General features: G+C 43.5%; 1 protein-coding gene across 2 annotated transcripts in view; it reads left to right on the forward strand.

The window, feature by feature from the left end:
• The window catches only part of NDST2 (N-deacetylase and N-sulfotransferase 2), a 396,550-nt gene that overhangs the window by 184,801 nt on the left and 194,578 nt on the right, over positions 1 to 17,171 (forward strand). For both annotated transcript variants that reach the window (XM_082267466.1, XM_082267467.1), the window contains one exon: positions 11,472 to 12,832. In XM_082267466.1, the coding sequence (XP_082123592.1) occupies positions 11,807 to 12,832 (1,026 nt within the window). In that variant the 5' untranslated portion in view covers positions 11,472 to 11,806. The remainder of the gene's footprint in view (positions 1 to 11,471; positions 12,833 to 17,171) is intronic.

A 17,171-nucleotide genomic window follows, 5' to 3' on the forward strand; every position in this document is an offset into this window, starting at 1 on the left:
TTTTTACCAAAAATATGTAGCAGAATACAAATTGTCCTAAAATGATAAAAAAAAAATAGATTTTTAAATTTTTTTTTATTGGGAATGTTTTATAGCAGTAAGTAGAAAATATTGGTGTCTTTCAAAATTGATGCTCGTTTTTGTTTTTTTATAGCGCAAAAACGAAAAGCCGCAAATGCCACCAAAAGAAAGCTCTATTTGTGGGGGGAAAAAAAGACATCAATTGTATTTGGGTACGGCATTGCATGACTGCGCAATTGTCAGTTAAATCATTGCAGTGCCGAATCGCAAAAAATGGCCTGGTCATTAAGGGGGTAAAAAAACCTTCCGTGGCCGAAGTGGTTAATGTTTAGTAGTTCGTCACAATCTAAAACTAGTTTGTCAGCAAAAGGCCATTGTGCCTTGTGTTTATTTGCCAGAAATTGAGGGACTGAGTGGGACTGCATATTACCTCCCCAAACGCAGCACTGCTGCAGTGGTTGGTGGAGTGCTATGTCATTAATATTACTCTTAACTCTAGTTTCAAAAACAATCCAAGTATGTGTTAACCTAAAATATCTTCCTTTGCTCTTGGCCACCTCCAAATACTCAATTTTATTTTTATCCTTCTGTGATCTGACTTTCTGTTTGAGCGTGGCTGTGGTCTTTCTTCATAGTCCTACTGTATATAGGCACATAGCCACCTTCTCCTGGGCACTTCCGGGATGGACTAAAGGTTTTATAGTGTGCATGGCTGCAAATAACCTGCATCGCTCATTCTAGAAAGGGAAAAGGGGAGGTTAAGTAATTTGTGGAGGACATACTTTCATAAAGCCAGCACAAGTGGCCACATAAACTGGTTTTAGTGATTTAAAAAAAAAAATTCTTAGTGCTTTCCTAGTTGTGTAGTATAAAAAACAGGCTCTAAATCATTACAACTAGGTTATATTGTTTGTATATGCAGCTACTTTTTAATTGATCAGACACTGCCAGGTAAAGAAAGCTGAAGGGAAATGTCCCCCCATATAACACTTCTCACTTTTATTATAACGGCTACTTCTTTTTTTGTCCTTCAATAAAAAACCTGTTCTAACTACCTTCTATCTGCAATACCTTTGCACATATCGGTCCCTTACCTCCTTTTCTGGGGCACCCGCTGGCGTTCTTTGCTCTTCCTCCTCTTTTTTGGCCCCTGGATGCACACAATGAAGCTCAGCCCCACTCCTCACAGGATTTGATTGGCCACAGTAGGATCCAATGGCTCCTGTTGCCCCTGAGTCCTTTGGGGAGAGAGAGCGAGCGAGCAGCACTGTTGCACACCGTCACAGCGCTGAATCAAGAAAGGTGACAGGTAAGTATTTAGGAAGGGGGTAAAAAACGACTTTAAAGCAGTAGTAAACCGCATCAAAAGATAAAAAAAATAGGCATAGGGCAGTTTAGGTCATAAAATATACAAAGCAAATTGAATTTACTGCAGTTCTAAACAGTAATAATATTTATAAGTTGGTCCTCCTATTTTCTTTTTGGCAATATGAAGTTGTCATTAAATAAGGAAATAAGGACATTTTCCCGTCTGCCGTTGTTTTTATTTTTTTTTTTATTTTTTTTTTAGTACACAGCCCTTTTTTTTTTTATTTGAGATCATCTTGAGTTTGTTAATCTTCAGTGGTGGCATTCTCATCTACTCAGGAACTTTAGGGGATGTATTGCTAAACAACCTATGCACAGTAAGTCTCCTACATACGAACATTCACCTTGCGAAAATGTGTTCTAATGTCCAATCCTATAAAGCTGGTTACAAACTTTTTTTTTTTTTGTTCAACCCAGTTGGCTGAAAAGAAAAAACCTGACCGATCACCATACCAACACAAGCAATGTTGGTGCAGCGATCTCCTATGCTGTGGTATTGTGTTCTGACAGCGGGACTACCCCCTACCAGAACACATTGATCAGCGTGCGCAGCCATTGTCTGCAAGCGCTGATCTTTGCTGGACTTACGAATAAGTTGAACTTATGAACGAGCTTCTGGAACGGAACTGTATGTAAAACCAACCTACAGTGGGTACGGAAAGTATTCAGACCCCCTTAAATTTTTCACTCTTTGTTATATTGCAGCCATTTGCTAAAATCATTTAGGTTCATTCTTCTTCCTCATGAATGTACACATAGCACCCCATACTGACAGAAAAACACAGAATTGTTGACATTGTTGCAGATTTATTAAAAAAGAAAAACTGAAATATCACATGGTCCTAAGTATTCAGACCCTTTGCTCAGTATTTAGTAGAAGCCCCCTTTTGATCTAATACAGCCAGGAGTCTTTTTGGGAAAGATGCAACAAGTCTTTCACACCTGGATTTGGGGATCCTCTGCCATTCCTCCTTGCAGATCCTCTCCAGTTCTTTCAGGTTGGATGGTAAACGTTGGTGGACAGCCATTTTTAGGTCTCCCCAGAGATGCTTAATTGGGTTTAAGTCAGGGCACTGGCTGGGCCATTCAAGAACAGTCACGGAGTTGTTGTGAAGCCACTCCTTCGTTATTTTAGCTGTGTGCTTAGGGTCATTGTCTTGTTGGAAGGTAAACCTTCGGCCCAGTCTGAGGTCCAGAGCACTCTGGAGAAGATTTTTGTCCAGGATATCCCTGTACTTGGCCGCATTCATCTTTCCCTCGATTGCAACCAGTCGTCCTGTCCCTGCAGCTGAAAAACACCCCCACAGCATGATGCTGCCACCACCATGCTTCACTGTTGGGACTGTATTGGACAGGTGATGAGCAGTGCCTGGTTTTCTCCACACATACCGCTTAGAATTAAGGCCAAAAAGTTCTATTTTGGTCTCATCAGACCAGAGAATCTTATTTCTCACCATCTTGGAGTCCTTCAGGTGTTTTTTAGCAAACTTCATGCGGGCTTTCATGTGTCTTACACTGAGGAGAGGCTTCCGTCGGGCCACTCTGCCATAAAGCCCCGACTGGTGGAGGGCTGCAGTGATGGTTGACTTTCTACAACTTTCTCCCATCTCCTGACTGCATCTCTGGAGCTCAGCCACAGTGATATTTGGGTTCTTCTTTACCTCTCTAACCAAGGCTCTTCTCCCCCGATAGCTCAGTTTGGCCGGACGGCCAGCTCTAGGAAGGGTTCTGGTCGTCCCAAACGTCTTCCATTTGAGGATTATGGAGGCCACTGTGCTCTTAGGAACCTTAAGTGCAGCAGAAATCTTTTTGTAACCTTGGCCAGATCTGTGCCTTGCCACAATTCTGTCTCTGAGCTCTTCAGGCAGTTCCTTTGACCTCATGATTCTCATTTGCTCTGACATGCATTGTGATCTGGAAGGTCTTATATAGACAGGTGTGTGGCTTTCCTAATCAAGTCCAATCAGTATAATCAAACACAGCTGGACTCAAATGAAGGTGTAGAACCATCTCAAGGATGATCAGAAGAAATGGAAATATATGGAAATGGAAATATATGAGTGTCACAGCAAAGGGTCTGAATACTTAGGACCATGTGATATTTCAGTTTTTCTTTTTTAATAAATCTGCAACAATGTCAACAATTCTGTGTTTTTCCGTCAATATGGGGTGCTATGTGTACATTCATGAGGAAGAAGAATGAACTTAAATGATTTTAGCAAATGGCTGCAATATAACAAAGAGTGAAAAATTTAAGGGGGTCTGAATACTTTCCGTACCCACTGTATATTGTAACACTAATGCAAGAATATAAAAATAGTATAAATAAGTCACGCTAAGTGAATATATACAATCAGTGTATCAATAAATGAAACAAGAATAAATTGATCTGAATAGCCAAAAGCATATAGCAATCAGCAAATTTAAAAAGCCAACACTAGAGTGTTCTAAATAAAACGTCCAATAAAGTCTCTATAGTAGGTCCAAACCAAGATAGTAGAAAATCCACCTCCAGTGTTTGTCCACAAAAAATATAGGTGCAAAAGACTGGGAAATCACCAATGTGCTGATCCACCACCAGTATTTAAATCTGCTTACCAGATACCGGTGAAGTTGTGCACCTGTAAATTAGCAAAGGAATCGCTTCAACTCCAACTAGACCCAAGGGACAGCCAGGATATAATATGCCTGTAGATCTCGTAGAGGGATTCCAGGGAGATCCAGGAAACAGCCTGATACCCCACAGTGATTACCACAGATCAGCTCAAGAAATATGTGAACGGTTACGTGTATCACCACCATCATGGAATAAAAGATAAGACCGCCATAGCATAAAACCAACTAACAATTTATTAAAATAAAAAAAAAAGGAATACACTCACAAAAAATGCAGAGTATTGCGCTTTCAGTGTAATGCAAGCAGAGCCGCCGGGCTGTCGGCTAATCCGCCCGTACTTCCTGGACGTGGGGGGTGACGTCAGCACGTCGTGACCGGACGCGTTTCGTCAGAGCTGTCTGGATAAACCAAACTATTAGAGCAGCTCCTTCTTCCTCTTTTTTTTTGTGGGATTGTCATTTCTAGCAGTAAAGGAGTCACTGAATGTGAGGAGTGTTAAGTGATGAAACGACCACTAATGAGTAAAGCACATTTCTTTGCCGTTATTGTTACATCTCATGAGAGCTTGTCTTTTTTGCCTGCAAATTACATTCTTATTTAGTTTTCAATTTTTCATATAATTTTTTTTATTAAAGGCTAAGTTCACCTTTCTGCATATGTTCAGCATGCACCCCCTCTCCCATGACAGCGGGCGGGGGATCCTCTCCCCACACCCACTGTCACAATTTTAAAGCCATGCGTGCTCCTCCCACTTGGCTGTGTCATTCATTCAGTTTCTTGCAAATAAATAGACTGCAAGTACCATCCGTATGAATTGTAGTATGAACTGTGAGAGTGCTGATGAGCTCTCTCGTGTATTTCATTGATCTTCCTGCTCTTAAGTAGCTGCCTGCACTTATGGGAGGTACAGGCAGACCTCTATCCTGAGAGTCTGCAGAAGATGAAGATTGCACCTATAATTTGCTCTGTAGGCTCCTTGGGGTACAAAAATAAATGCACATTTAGTTTAGCTAGAAAAAAATGTGCAATTATTATTTTTATTCTATATATTTTTTTTCAAAAGGTAAACTTATCCTTTAAACTGAAACTTGAACAGTATTCCCCCGCTTTCTCTCGGCAAACCACCAAATCATAGCAACATAGCGGTTTTGTCTGCTTAGCAAAACATTTATTGAGAGAGGTCAGTCTCTTGCCAGTAGTGATGGCATAATGCCTGCATGTTCAACCTGATCATTTTGTGAGTTACCTTGGCTATAAATCTGTTTTAACATGTCAAGCCTGAAATGCATTAGCTCGGTTTGAGACAACTTTTGTGGCGGATATTTTTCAGGTGCACTGCCTGCGCTCTGCGTGGGCGACGCAAGTCTTAATTGTAACCTGCCAAGTCTAGCTTCTGAAAGCATTTAATTGTAAAAAAGCAATCCCCCTCCTCTCTATACAGATATTTTTTTTCATCACTGTAAACAAAGATAAGCAGAAATAATTGATCTTGGATGCATCAAAAGCATGTGCTAAAGTAGTTCTAAAGAAACCCACCATATATCATGCAGTAGTTATTGTTCAGAAGTTCAGCCTAAAACTTTAACTCTAAATCTACTGGCATCCACATTCTAAGACTAATATATCTAACCCTGTGAAGCATAAATCACGATACGTATCTTTTCTGCAGCCAATCTGGTCTCCAGCAGCGAATGCTGTGTGCAGGAGATGGCCAACAACGGCTGGGAAGTAATGTCACCCACCCATAGATTTACTACGGGGCTTCTGTTGTCGTCTGCCTCTTCTGCACACACCTACACAGAGAAGCCGCCACTGACAGCTCGGCGTGGGACCGGAGCGGCTGCAGAATAGTCTTATGCCCCGTACACACCTGCAGATTATCTGCAGACTTTTGTCTGCAGACTTACCTTTTCTATGTAGTGCAAGGGCCTGCCGGATTGCATACAAATTGAAAGTGTTTAGGTTTGACCTCATATTATATGGTTTTGGTAAGTCTGCAGACAAAAGTCTGCAGATAATCTGCACGTGTGTATGAGGCATTAGAATGTGGCTACCAATAGTTTTAGGCCCCTTTCACACCAGCAGACCGATCTAGTCTGCCTGTTTGTTTTCCAGGCGAATGAGGAGATGTTTATCATCCAACCTGATTCGCAGGGCGGATGGCAATCGGATGGTAACGGACATGCAGTCCGTTACCATCCGACTGCCCCATAGAGAGCAGCAGGCTATGTTTGTGTCTGTGTTAGCTCTACGTAGTGGAGTGGGACATGGACCTGTTACCTGCATGATCAGCTGAGAGATTCCTGCTGAGCAGGCGTATCTGCTTGAACAGATTCCGCCCGTGTGAAAGGGGCCTTAAAATTAGTTAGTTTTAGGCAGAACTTCTGCTTTAACAATGTAATTAATATGAATAAATCTCTGTGTTCAGTGCAGATTTTTGGTGTGTGTTGGTCAACTTTATGCAAAATAGAATGCTGAATGGTATGCAATGAGTGGCTACCCCTGTCGCATCTCTATCTGTATTTGACTTAATTTTAAGTAATTTTCTACCTGCCGGTGATATGACACAGGGGTCATTAGTTATCCCAACAGCTGTTAGGCTGGCCATACATTATACAATTTTCTTACAATTTTCCTTAAATTTACCTTCAACTATGTAGTACAAAGGCCTGCCTATTAGGATGCAATTGAAAGTGTTGTTTAGTTTTGAATCAAAGTCAAAGTTTATTAAACCAAAAAAAAAAAATTTTGTACAGCAAATATAAAAAAAAAAAACAGGTGATAAATACAGTACTGTCGACCATATCTGAGTAGCATAGACATAAACAACAAAAGAAACCCCCCCCCCCAACAAACTCCCAAAAAAAAAAAAAAAAAACTGCCATGGGGACCCCCACCCGGGCCATAAGGGCCCATCCAAGCCTCACCATGTGACTCAACATCCAGCCAGTGCACACTGTATAGTAAAACACAACCTCATCTACACGATATGAAGAGTGGACTCTTAGGTAGCACATGTCAGTGACGACTGTAGCCATCTATCCCAAATTTTATTGTACTTAGCAGGACACCCCCTACCAACATAAATCAGCTTCTTATATGGGAGGGTAGCATTGATGTCAGCAATCCACGTGGCCAGGGTAGGAGGCGAGGACTGCATCCAGCTGCGAGCTATCAGCTTACGGGCACTAAACAACGTTTCATGAATGAATTTCAAAGAATTTTTGTCAACTTCTAAATCTGGGAACAAACCTAATAGGCATTGCCTAGGGTCTAGAGAGACCGTGTTGTTTAGTTTTGACCTCCTATTTTATATGGTTTTTGGAAAATCTAACAGGAAATTGTACAAGATAATTGAACATGTATGGCCAGCCTTAGTCTGTGTCAGTATTGTTGGTGCCAATGTACGGGTTGGTTCTTATACTGCTATGGTTGGTTTTGCTTTTTTGCGCAACACAATATCTGTTAAAACCGTTTGTTATGGATGGAGTAGGAAAATATTAAAAACTGTGACCAGTTTTTATTGTTCTGAGGGGCCCATGGTGGAAATTTTGCCACGCCTCCTTTCCCAGTGACCCTCATTACCAGAACAGGAAGTTAGAAGAGTTCTCCCAAGTCAGGACAGACAAAGCCTATTATAAGTTCTAACCCTTCCCCACTCTGTCAACTATTCATGAAAAAAAAAAAAACGATGACAATGCCTTTGGGTGACCTAAATTTAATACATATAAACCAAATTTGGCTTGCTGAATCAATGATGTGGTTTCCAGAAAAGTTTACCTTCTGTAATGATAATTGCCCTTGCATAGCATAAATGTGTGCCTGCTGTACATGAGCTGGGCAATGCTTGTTCTTTTACCACATATTTTGATATAACTGGTCTGATTTGATCATAGCGGTTTAACCACTTAAGGACCAGGCCTCTTTCTGACACTTGATGTTTACAAGTTAAAAAATCAGTATTTCTTGCTAGAAAATTACTTAGAACCCCCGAACATTATATACATTTTTTTTAGCACACTGGAGAATAAAATGGAGATCTTTGCAATGTTTTGTCACACTGTATTTGCGCAGCGCTCTTACAAACGCAATTTTTTGGGAAAAAATAATAATTTTTGAATTAAAAAAATAAAACCGTAAAGTTAGGCCATTTTTTTTCCTAGTCACTTCACCTATGTCAGCATTACTGCCAGAAAACTAGCTTTTTTTTATTTTTGTCGCTAATAGCTTCACTTTAACTTCTCTTTAACTTCTAAGACACTTGCATTAATCAAGCCCTTACATTCTGAGAGCACTGTATGTAGAGTGTGTATGACCTTGTATTCTATCATCTCGCATCATTACAGAGGATGGTGCTGCTATGACCCTCTGTATTATAGAGAGGTTTCTCTGGAGGGAAACAATCCTGTGCTCCCACCACATTGAAACCTCTCCCAGCAGTGCAAAGTGGGTGATTGCCTGCAAGTGCTGACATCACCATTCCATGATCAGTGTGGGAAATTCATTCCAACAATTCTGCTGAACACGTATTTCCCTAAGCAGATGGAAGTCAATTTTTGGCTGGAAAGTACACTTTTTTTTTTTTTTTTTTTTCATGTGAATGTTCCATCATGTGCACTGTTAATGCAACTTTTAGCCAGATGTTGAGCATTTGCTCTGATTCCACGGCCATATGAATCCATTTGAATTTATGATATGCTTCTTTCAGGAAATAGTTTGTTTCTGTCCAAGGTAAAGCGAAGACCTCCAGGTCTATAGGACATGTAAGGAAATGCAAGGCATCTGTAGTGGAAAAAAATAGTCTTGGTTTGGACTGCACAAACATGCTTCTTCTATGCAGTATTTTTGCATGAGGATACCATGTTGTATGCAATATGGGTTTATATAAATATTTTAAATTGTATACAATTTTTGGGAAAAAAAAGTTTCCCTTAGATCCGGTTCACACTACTCCGACTTGGGACGCGACTTGTGTGCCCTCAAGTCGCTCCAAGTCTCTTGTCATTACAAATTCAATGTAAATGAATGAGAGCCATCTTAATATGCACTACTGAAGTCGCTCCGACTTCGGAAAAGGTTCCTGTACTACTTCAAGGCGACCTCTATCCGACTTGTGCACATAGACTTCAATGGGAGTCGCCTCTTAAGTCGTATCCTTATCTATTTTCAAGCGATTGTGATCAGACTTTCCAGGAAGAAGAAAAAGATTAGCCAGGCATTCCCCACAGACAAAGTCGCCTATCATTAAGTCTCTTGCGAGTCTCTGCTAAAAAGTCACTCCTTCATGGGGCGACTTTCTGGTCGTGATAGTGTGAACCGGCTCTTACTTTCTAAATCAATAATGTAATATACGTAGTGACAAGATGGAGATAAGATGCACAGCTCACACTCCAGGAGAGAATGAGGGATGAAAGGGTTAAAAAAAATATACAAATTATCTAATACCTTAGAGGATCTTCACCCAAGAAAGCAAAAAGTCAGCAGCTGCAAATACTGTAGCTGCTGATTTTTAATAAAAGGACACTTACCTATCCAGGGATCCAGAGCTGTCCTCCCTCAGGCTGGTTCTTCACAAATCTTCAGATCCCTATAATCACCTTGTTTACTGTGGGAAGCTGACTGTGACTCCTTGCATGGTGGGAAACTGGCTGTATAGCCGCATGTGCAAGTTGCGCTTTGTGAATGGACCTGCAGCCTTCTGGTGCCTGTGACCTGTCCCAGAGGGCTGCAGGCAGAAGGGAGGGGAAGAGGGGTTGTTGGGGCAGGCTGCGCTTCTACCAAAGCAAGATACCTACTCCCCTCAAAAAATGTCAATGTGGTAAGGGGGAGGGGGGCGGGACATAAAGCAGGGCTTCCCCTTTAGGATTAAGTTCTCCTTTTAAATCTACTCCTTTCTACCCTTCAATAAATCTTCAATCATAAATACTCATTGTTTACCTTCCTTTATTGTGGGGGGGGGGGGGGGGGAGGGGAGGGCTCTCAAATGTAAACAGATCAATGTTTACATTTGTGATTGCTATGATTTCAGGGATCACAAGGTGTATTTTGCCTCTGATCTGCACTGATCTAATGATGACGTGATCATAGGCATTATGTGCACACCAAACATACACAGCATGCCATTTTAACATTGTGCACCAGAATGCCACTTCCACCAATATGCAGGTTTTAAAACCTTGGTGGTAGTGAAGTGGGTATTGTGAACGTTTGATCAGCCCAAGCATATCAACGCAACATGTTCACTTTAATGGCAGCTCCCTCAAACTTCCTTTCTTTCCACTTCCCAGTGGAAACAGATAGAAACCGCTATAAGTCATGACTTTCTGCTGGCATGGGGCTGATAAATCCACCCACATCCCTTCCCCAAATGTGAAAACTTTAGGTTAATGACTGGCCAGTCCCTAAATACCAATGCTATTATGTGATATCTTTATTTCTAGTTTCCTGAATGGGTTGGGGGAGCAAAAAGAAGCCTAAGACAGAGCACTGACCAGTGTGTTCTGGTGGGGGACGGCCGTCCCCCTGTCAGAGCACTAGCTCAGCGGGGGAGATCGCTGTAACAACATCACATAAATTAGTACAGTGGCTCCTCCTGAGCGCTTACATTTTTTTTTTTTTCGTTCAGCCCGCTGGGTTGAACGAAGAAAAAACAAAAAAAAAAAACAAAAAAAAAACAGACCATGCTCAGTTCAAATGTCTGCCGGTTCAGTAGAAACCAGCCAAGATTTGAACCAAGCATGGGCAGGCTGAATGTACCAAGTTGCTAGATCAACTTGGGTACAGCCAGCATGTCGGGTTTTATCTGCGATTGATGCTAACGGCTGCTAAAGCCGCTAGCAAAAATCATGGGCCTCCCCTGCTGGGAGAAGACAAGGCTGCAGGAAAGAAATGTGTTCAGTGTATGGCCAGCCTAATAGTGTGTACTAGGAATCAGTGTACTTGTTTGCTGTTCAAATGCATAAATACTTTGCCTTTCATCTGCATATGACAGGTTTTTATTAGATGGGTCTTTTTTTTTTTGCATCCTAGTATGGTTACGTTTAGAGGAATTTAGTATTGTCTTGTATTGTGCCCATAATGAACGTGTGTGGCAACCCTGAACTTTTCTCTTCATATGCTGTATACTTTAAGATATATGCGAATGGAAAATATGCTATATTTTACCTTGGCTGGAAAAAGTCACGTTTGGTGTTTTTAAAGGTCAGTTATCTGAGGTGAAAGATCCTTGTTCTTACGTTTAACTATACGCAGGTATAGGCAAATATTGATATTTTACTTCTACTAGAGAAGAGTAATGGGACAGAGGCTGTGAATGTTCTGCTGCCTGGCATTTACATATTATATAGTAATGTAACAGTTAATGGACTGTGTTTTTATTCTCTTTAAGCATGAACTGTTCTAATTCTCCTGTTAAGCAGTCTTTTCTTTTTTTTTTTTGACAATGTTTTGTTTTGTCCAATTCTAGGATACAGCCTAACGGCGAAGATTAAACGCCTGGATTAGACTTGGGGAGGGAGTTATTCTTCAGAAGCAGCTCCTTGGCAGCAGAAGAGGAAAAGAGATGTGAGAAGCGATTGGGATGTAATTCTGCGGTGGCGATCTGTTAAGGAGCCCAGATCGGAGTGCAAAGAAGCAATGGGAATTGGAGGCCATGGTAACCTGACATAAATGGCAGGCTGGAGGCGATTTCACCTCTTCGCGTCCTGCTTTTACTGCCTTTTACTGTGCTGCTGCTCTCCTGAGGGACTCCATATATTGGCATTGCACAGCCAGAGGACCGTGCTAAAGAAATTAAGGTGAATGCTGGAAGCAGGTGGGGTGTTTGACCTCACCATGATTCATCTATGGAAACTGGTTCGTCACATGCGACAGCTGGAACTGCACCGCTTGATCCTACTGTTGATTGCATTCAGCTTAGCCTCAATGTGCTTCTTGGCCTACTATGTTACCAACAGCCCTAAAATTAAGGAGCCTCCCCCTCTACCTTTCAGTGACTGCAGCAGCCAGCAGAGAACTGTGGTTCAGCCCCAAGCTAGCTGGCGGATAGCAAAATCAGTAGACACCTCCCGTACTGAACCCGTGGTGCTTGTATTTGTTGAGAGCATATACTCCCAACTTGGACAGGAAATTGTTGCCATCTTGGAATCTGGCAGATTTAGGTACAGGACAGAAATTGCTCCTGGGAAAGGAGATATGCCAACTTTGACCGATAAAGATCGGGGCCGTTATGCTCTGATCATCTATGAGAATATCCTGAAATATGTAAATTTAGATGCTTGGAACAGGGAGCTTCTGGACAAATATTGTGTGGAATATGGTGTTGGCATCATTGGGTTCTTCAAAGCTAATGAGAACAGCTTGTTGAGTGCACAACTGAAAGGTTTCCCACTCTTCCTACATTCCAATTTGGGATTGAGGGACTACCACATTAACCCCAATGCTCCACTTCTGTATGTTACTAGAGCCAATGAGGTGGAGCAAGGTCCTCTTCCTGGAGATGACTGGACAGTGTTCCAATCTAACCATAGCACGTATGAACCTGTACTGCTGGCTAGCACCAAGTCTGCTGAATCTATTCCTCACCTTGCTACACACAAAGCACTTCATGCCACCGTTGTACAGGACTTGGGTCTTCATGACGGCATTCAACGTGTACTATTTGGCAACAATCTTAATTTTTGGCTCCACAAACTTATTTTCGTAGATGCTATTGCTTACTTAACTGGCAAGCGTCTCTGCCTCACTCTTGATCGATATGTTTTGGTGGACATTGATGATATATTTGTTGGTAAAGAAGGAACACGCATGAAGGTTTCTGATGTAGAGGTAAGTTGTACACCAAAAAAAAAGTATTTCTATTGGCGATCTGCTGGTTTGTCATATAATGAAAATTTGACGTATCAAAAAGTATTATCCTCCATTAGTTCTCTGCTCACTCCTACAGCAGTTTCAGACTCAATGCAGGGGTCAAAAGGTAGCCATTTAGTTGAGCCACTTCACCCCTGAACAATTTGTAGCTTGAAGCTCCTCAGCAGACTCCCATGCTTGTAAAAAGTCTTTGCTCACATTAGAGCATTCAGGTGCCTGTCAAACGTGATATAATGTACACAATTTGCAGCACCAAGGCACTGCAGCAACAATGTGTATAAACCCAAGTGACCACCATGTCAGCCTGTAGGTAGGTGGTCGGTCATTGAAGCACTTTAGCTCACCTGATCCTCTACTCTCCCAGCAGATGGCCCTCTCCCATACTCCGGGGTGGACTTTCCCTTGGTATCATCACTCCCAGTACAGGGCCTACTTTAGTTTAGACAATGTCAGAACTTTATAATGCAGAAGCATAGGGGAGAAAATGCTGAGGGGACCTGTATTGCAGCTCAGAGGATCATGTAAGTAAATCTACTTTAACAAGTCCCCTAGACCTAAATGAGCAGTTAACCCTTACCTTGGGCCCCACTGCAAGTGATCTTTTCTGAGTTTCCTGGAGTTGGGCTTTAAATTTCTCTTAAAGCACCCTGGATGCCCCAAAATGTAGGAAGTGTTAAAATAAAAATGTCAAAGTTTAGGTTGGTGTTTGACCTGGTTAGTGGGACCGCACAATGTTTAGAGCGTGTGCTCAGCCTGCATTTAATTCCTATGGTAAACGTTGGCTCTGGGTTGCTCAGCAGGAAGCTTCAGTGCAGCATAGGGAAATTATCTGCAGCACCATGCTGGATGGTCATTTGATTGTGCATGGTCTTGACTGGAATTGCCTAAAATGTTTTCTCTATCGCTCATTGACAGACGTAGTCCTCGGTGATACAGCACCTTCAGGTTATGTTGCCTCCACAGGAGTAGGACTAGACAGGAAATAAAAAGCTCTGGCCACACCCTAGGGGCAGTCCCCGAGGGTATATCCTCTCTCTCTCTGCCACAGCAAATCAGTTTTTTTCTGTCTAGTCAGGAGTAAGGACCTAGATACCTTGCTGGGATCTTCGGTCCTGGCAGGATTTTTTTCTTAAAAAGATTTTTTTAGACAGCTTTTTTCTCCAGTGTTCCTGTGAGATCTTCAAGCAAGAAAGCTGAACTGGGCGACGGGCTGGATGTTGAGATCCGGTGGTCACCCCAGTTCAGCCTACGAGCGCGTGCAGGCCATAGCTCCGCGCTGGGTCGGCCGCGACATAGTCCCACTGGAGGGACTGACCCCGCGAGTTAAACGTCTCGCTGAAACGCCAAGGACCATGAGTCACGGCGTCCGTATTGGTCGACAGCCCTCCCGCCCCGGTGGAGAGGGGTACTGTCAGGAGTTGGTGCCCGCCTGGTTCCGGTAAGGTGAGTAGCATGTTCCCCCTTTTCCCCTGACGGGTCTTGTGGTGAACGCGGGCCCCTCTCTGTATGGTAAGGATGAGTTCCCCTCTATCCTATAACATGGCACAGATCCCCCTACTTTGAGTGTGATTTTATGTGCAAAAAGCCAGGAGGCTTGGTTTGGGAGCTGACAATCTAATTGTAAACATGTTAAAAAAGATTGTAATTAGTGGCAGTATGGGTATCTTACTGTGATAATATAAGTATCCTACCAGTCAGTAGCCACAGACATGTAGACTGCTTTCCTAGTCAAGTCTCCAGTGATAGCAGGCCTTCCGAACGGCCATGCGGTCCGCCAGGGCCGGTACCGCCTACCAGGCTAAATCCCCATGTAGAGAAGGTGTTGTGATGCTCTGCAGTCACGCCGCTATTCGGTACTAACCGCCGCCATTGTTTGCTAGATCGCACGAGGCCGCCATTTTGGCGTAGCCTCGTGTCTCCAGCATGGGGGCGGCCATGTTTGAGGTGATCCAAACACCTCGTGGAGCTAGGGGAGGCGCCGGAAGGCGTGCAAAGGGGCGGAGCCGCCTCCCTTCTTCCTGGGCAGCCAGCCAAAAGACTTCCTGTTTGTGAACACAGCGCTGTAACCTGTTGCAGTGAACTCTGAGCATCAAGTGGTGAGCCTGGGGGTCTATCTCTCTCTCTCTATCTCTCGATCGATAGGGATCCCTAGCAGGTAACACTGAGGGGCTTTTGTGGCGCTGGGGGTCTGAAAAAAAAAAAAAGTTTTTTATTTAAATTTGAATTGTATTTTCCGGGAAATTACTGGAATAATCATGGACCCTGCCACACAAATACCCCCACCTGTTTCCCTCGAGGGGGCCACGGGACCCGCCGGTGCACAGAGTATGGATGCATTTACAGCAGTTTTGGAGTCTTTGGTGGCTCGGGTGGAGGCAGCCTGTCAGGGACGGGGGTCAAGAAAGCGACCCCCCGCCTACCCCTATATTATCTGACACCTCTGACTCAGATTCAGAGATGGTCACTGCAGCTGCAGGTCCCTCTGCAAGGGCTGTTATCTCAGGTAAAGCTCCCTCAGACAGTGAGGAGGACGTTCTTTCTCCCGCTATAATTCAGGAAGAAGCATTGGTGGACGCACTAGTTGTGGCGGTGCGGGAAACCTTAAGTCTTGAGGTTTCACCAGCAGAGGCAACTGAAACAGAGATTCCCTTTGGTACTAACAAGCCCATTAAAACGGTGAAGGTTTTTCCTGTACCCAAGTGTTTTGGTAAATAAAATTAAAGGAGAATGGGAGAATTCTAAGCGTACCTTTACTATTTCCAAGCGTATTGCTAGACGCTATCCGTTTGAGGAATTCATCATTAAGAAATGGACGGTACCACCAGTGGTGGATCCACCTATTTCCAGGCTGAATAAAGCCACGGTTATCCCAGTGGTGGATCGAAAGATGGAAGCGGAGTCCCGCACTATCTTCTCCCTGATAGGGTCAGCATTTAGACCAGTAATTGTTATTGGTCTAGTTTCCCAGACACTAACGGAATGGGCGAGATTGATACGCCAATACCTAAGGGGAAAAGATATCCCCCAGGGAACATCTGATTTGATGGAACAGATTATACAAGGGCTACAGTTTGTCTGTGACGCAGCCTTGGATGCTACCCCCCTATTAGGGCATGCATCTATGTCAGCGGTAATCCTCAGACGTGTGCTGTGGTTAAAATGCTGGTCAGCTGACCTAGGTTCCAAAAAGACCTTGACGAATCTCCCCTTTCAGGGGAATCGCCTATTTGGGGCCACCCTAGATGAAATTATTAAGGACGCCACTGGGGGCAAGAGCACTTTCTTGCCACAGGCTGCTAAAGCTAAAGGACCTCGCAACAAGCGAGGACCTTTCTTTACCGCCCATAAAGGGTTCGTACGCCCGGCTGGAACAAGCGGGAAAGGCAAGACTCCTCCAGGAGGGTTCAAGAAAGGCTGGTCGGACAAACAGAGGACCGACTCAGCCAAACCCGAAGCAAAGGATTACACAGCCTGAAGGTGCGGCCCCACCCGGGTTGAGGGTGGGGGGACGTTTTCACCGGTATTCAAGACATTAGATCGAGCATCGACTACTACTACCGGTGCGATTCTTCCCTTCCAACATTTAAGTACTACAGGGAGCGGTAGTCACCGTTCCCTGAATAGATCTTTTCCTAAGATTAGTCTCTATTCCCCACAGGAATCGGATCTGGTTGACCAGACAGACCAAGAAGCCTCTAGCCGGGTGACTTCGGTCCCTGAGGTTCAACCAGAAAAGATCACCATTCCTGATAGGAATCAGGTATCTGATAAATGTGTGGGAACAGAAAACGACCAGACTTTCACGGATGGTCGGGGCCAGATAGCTCTAGGGACGCCTGGTTCAGATCCAGTCAGCGCCAGTGGTCCTAGAAATTCTAGGCTGGCCTCGTCAAGCCGGCCTGGCCAACTTGGACATGCTAGTCGCAGACGTTCCGTGGGAACTTCGTCTCAGGGAGTGTTTGTGGTCTCAAGGACCAATCTACCATCGTGCTTTACAGTCGCTGGTTTTAATGGCCTGGCCATTGAGACCCAAGTACTGAAGGACAGAGGGTTGTCAGCTTCAATCATTCCTACCCTTATTAAAGCAAGGAAAGCGACTTCCAGCAAGGTCTATTATCACTCATGGAAGACTTATATTGCGTGGTGCGAATCTTTAGGATTTCCTCCACGTACCCATTCGGTGACTCGAATATTGGCCTTTTTGCAAAAAGGGGTTGAGCAGAAACTAGCCTTGAGCACCATCAAGGGTCAAGTTTCAGCATTAGCAATCTTCTTTCAGAAACCTTTAGCTACCAAG

This window comes from Pelophylax lessonae, assembly GCF_965119305.1.
Source record: "Pelophylax lessonae genome assembly, chromosome: 9".
NCBI classification, from domain to species: domain Eukaryota; kingdom Metazoa; phylum Chordata; class Amphibia; order Anura; family Ranidae; genus Pelophylax; species Pelophylax lessonae.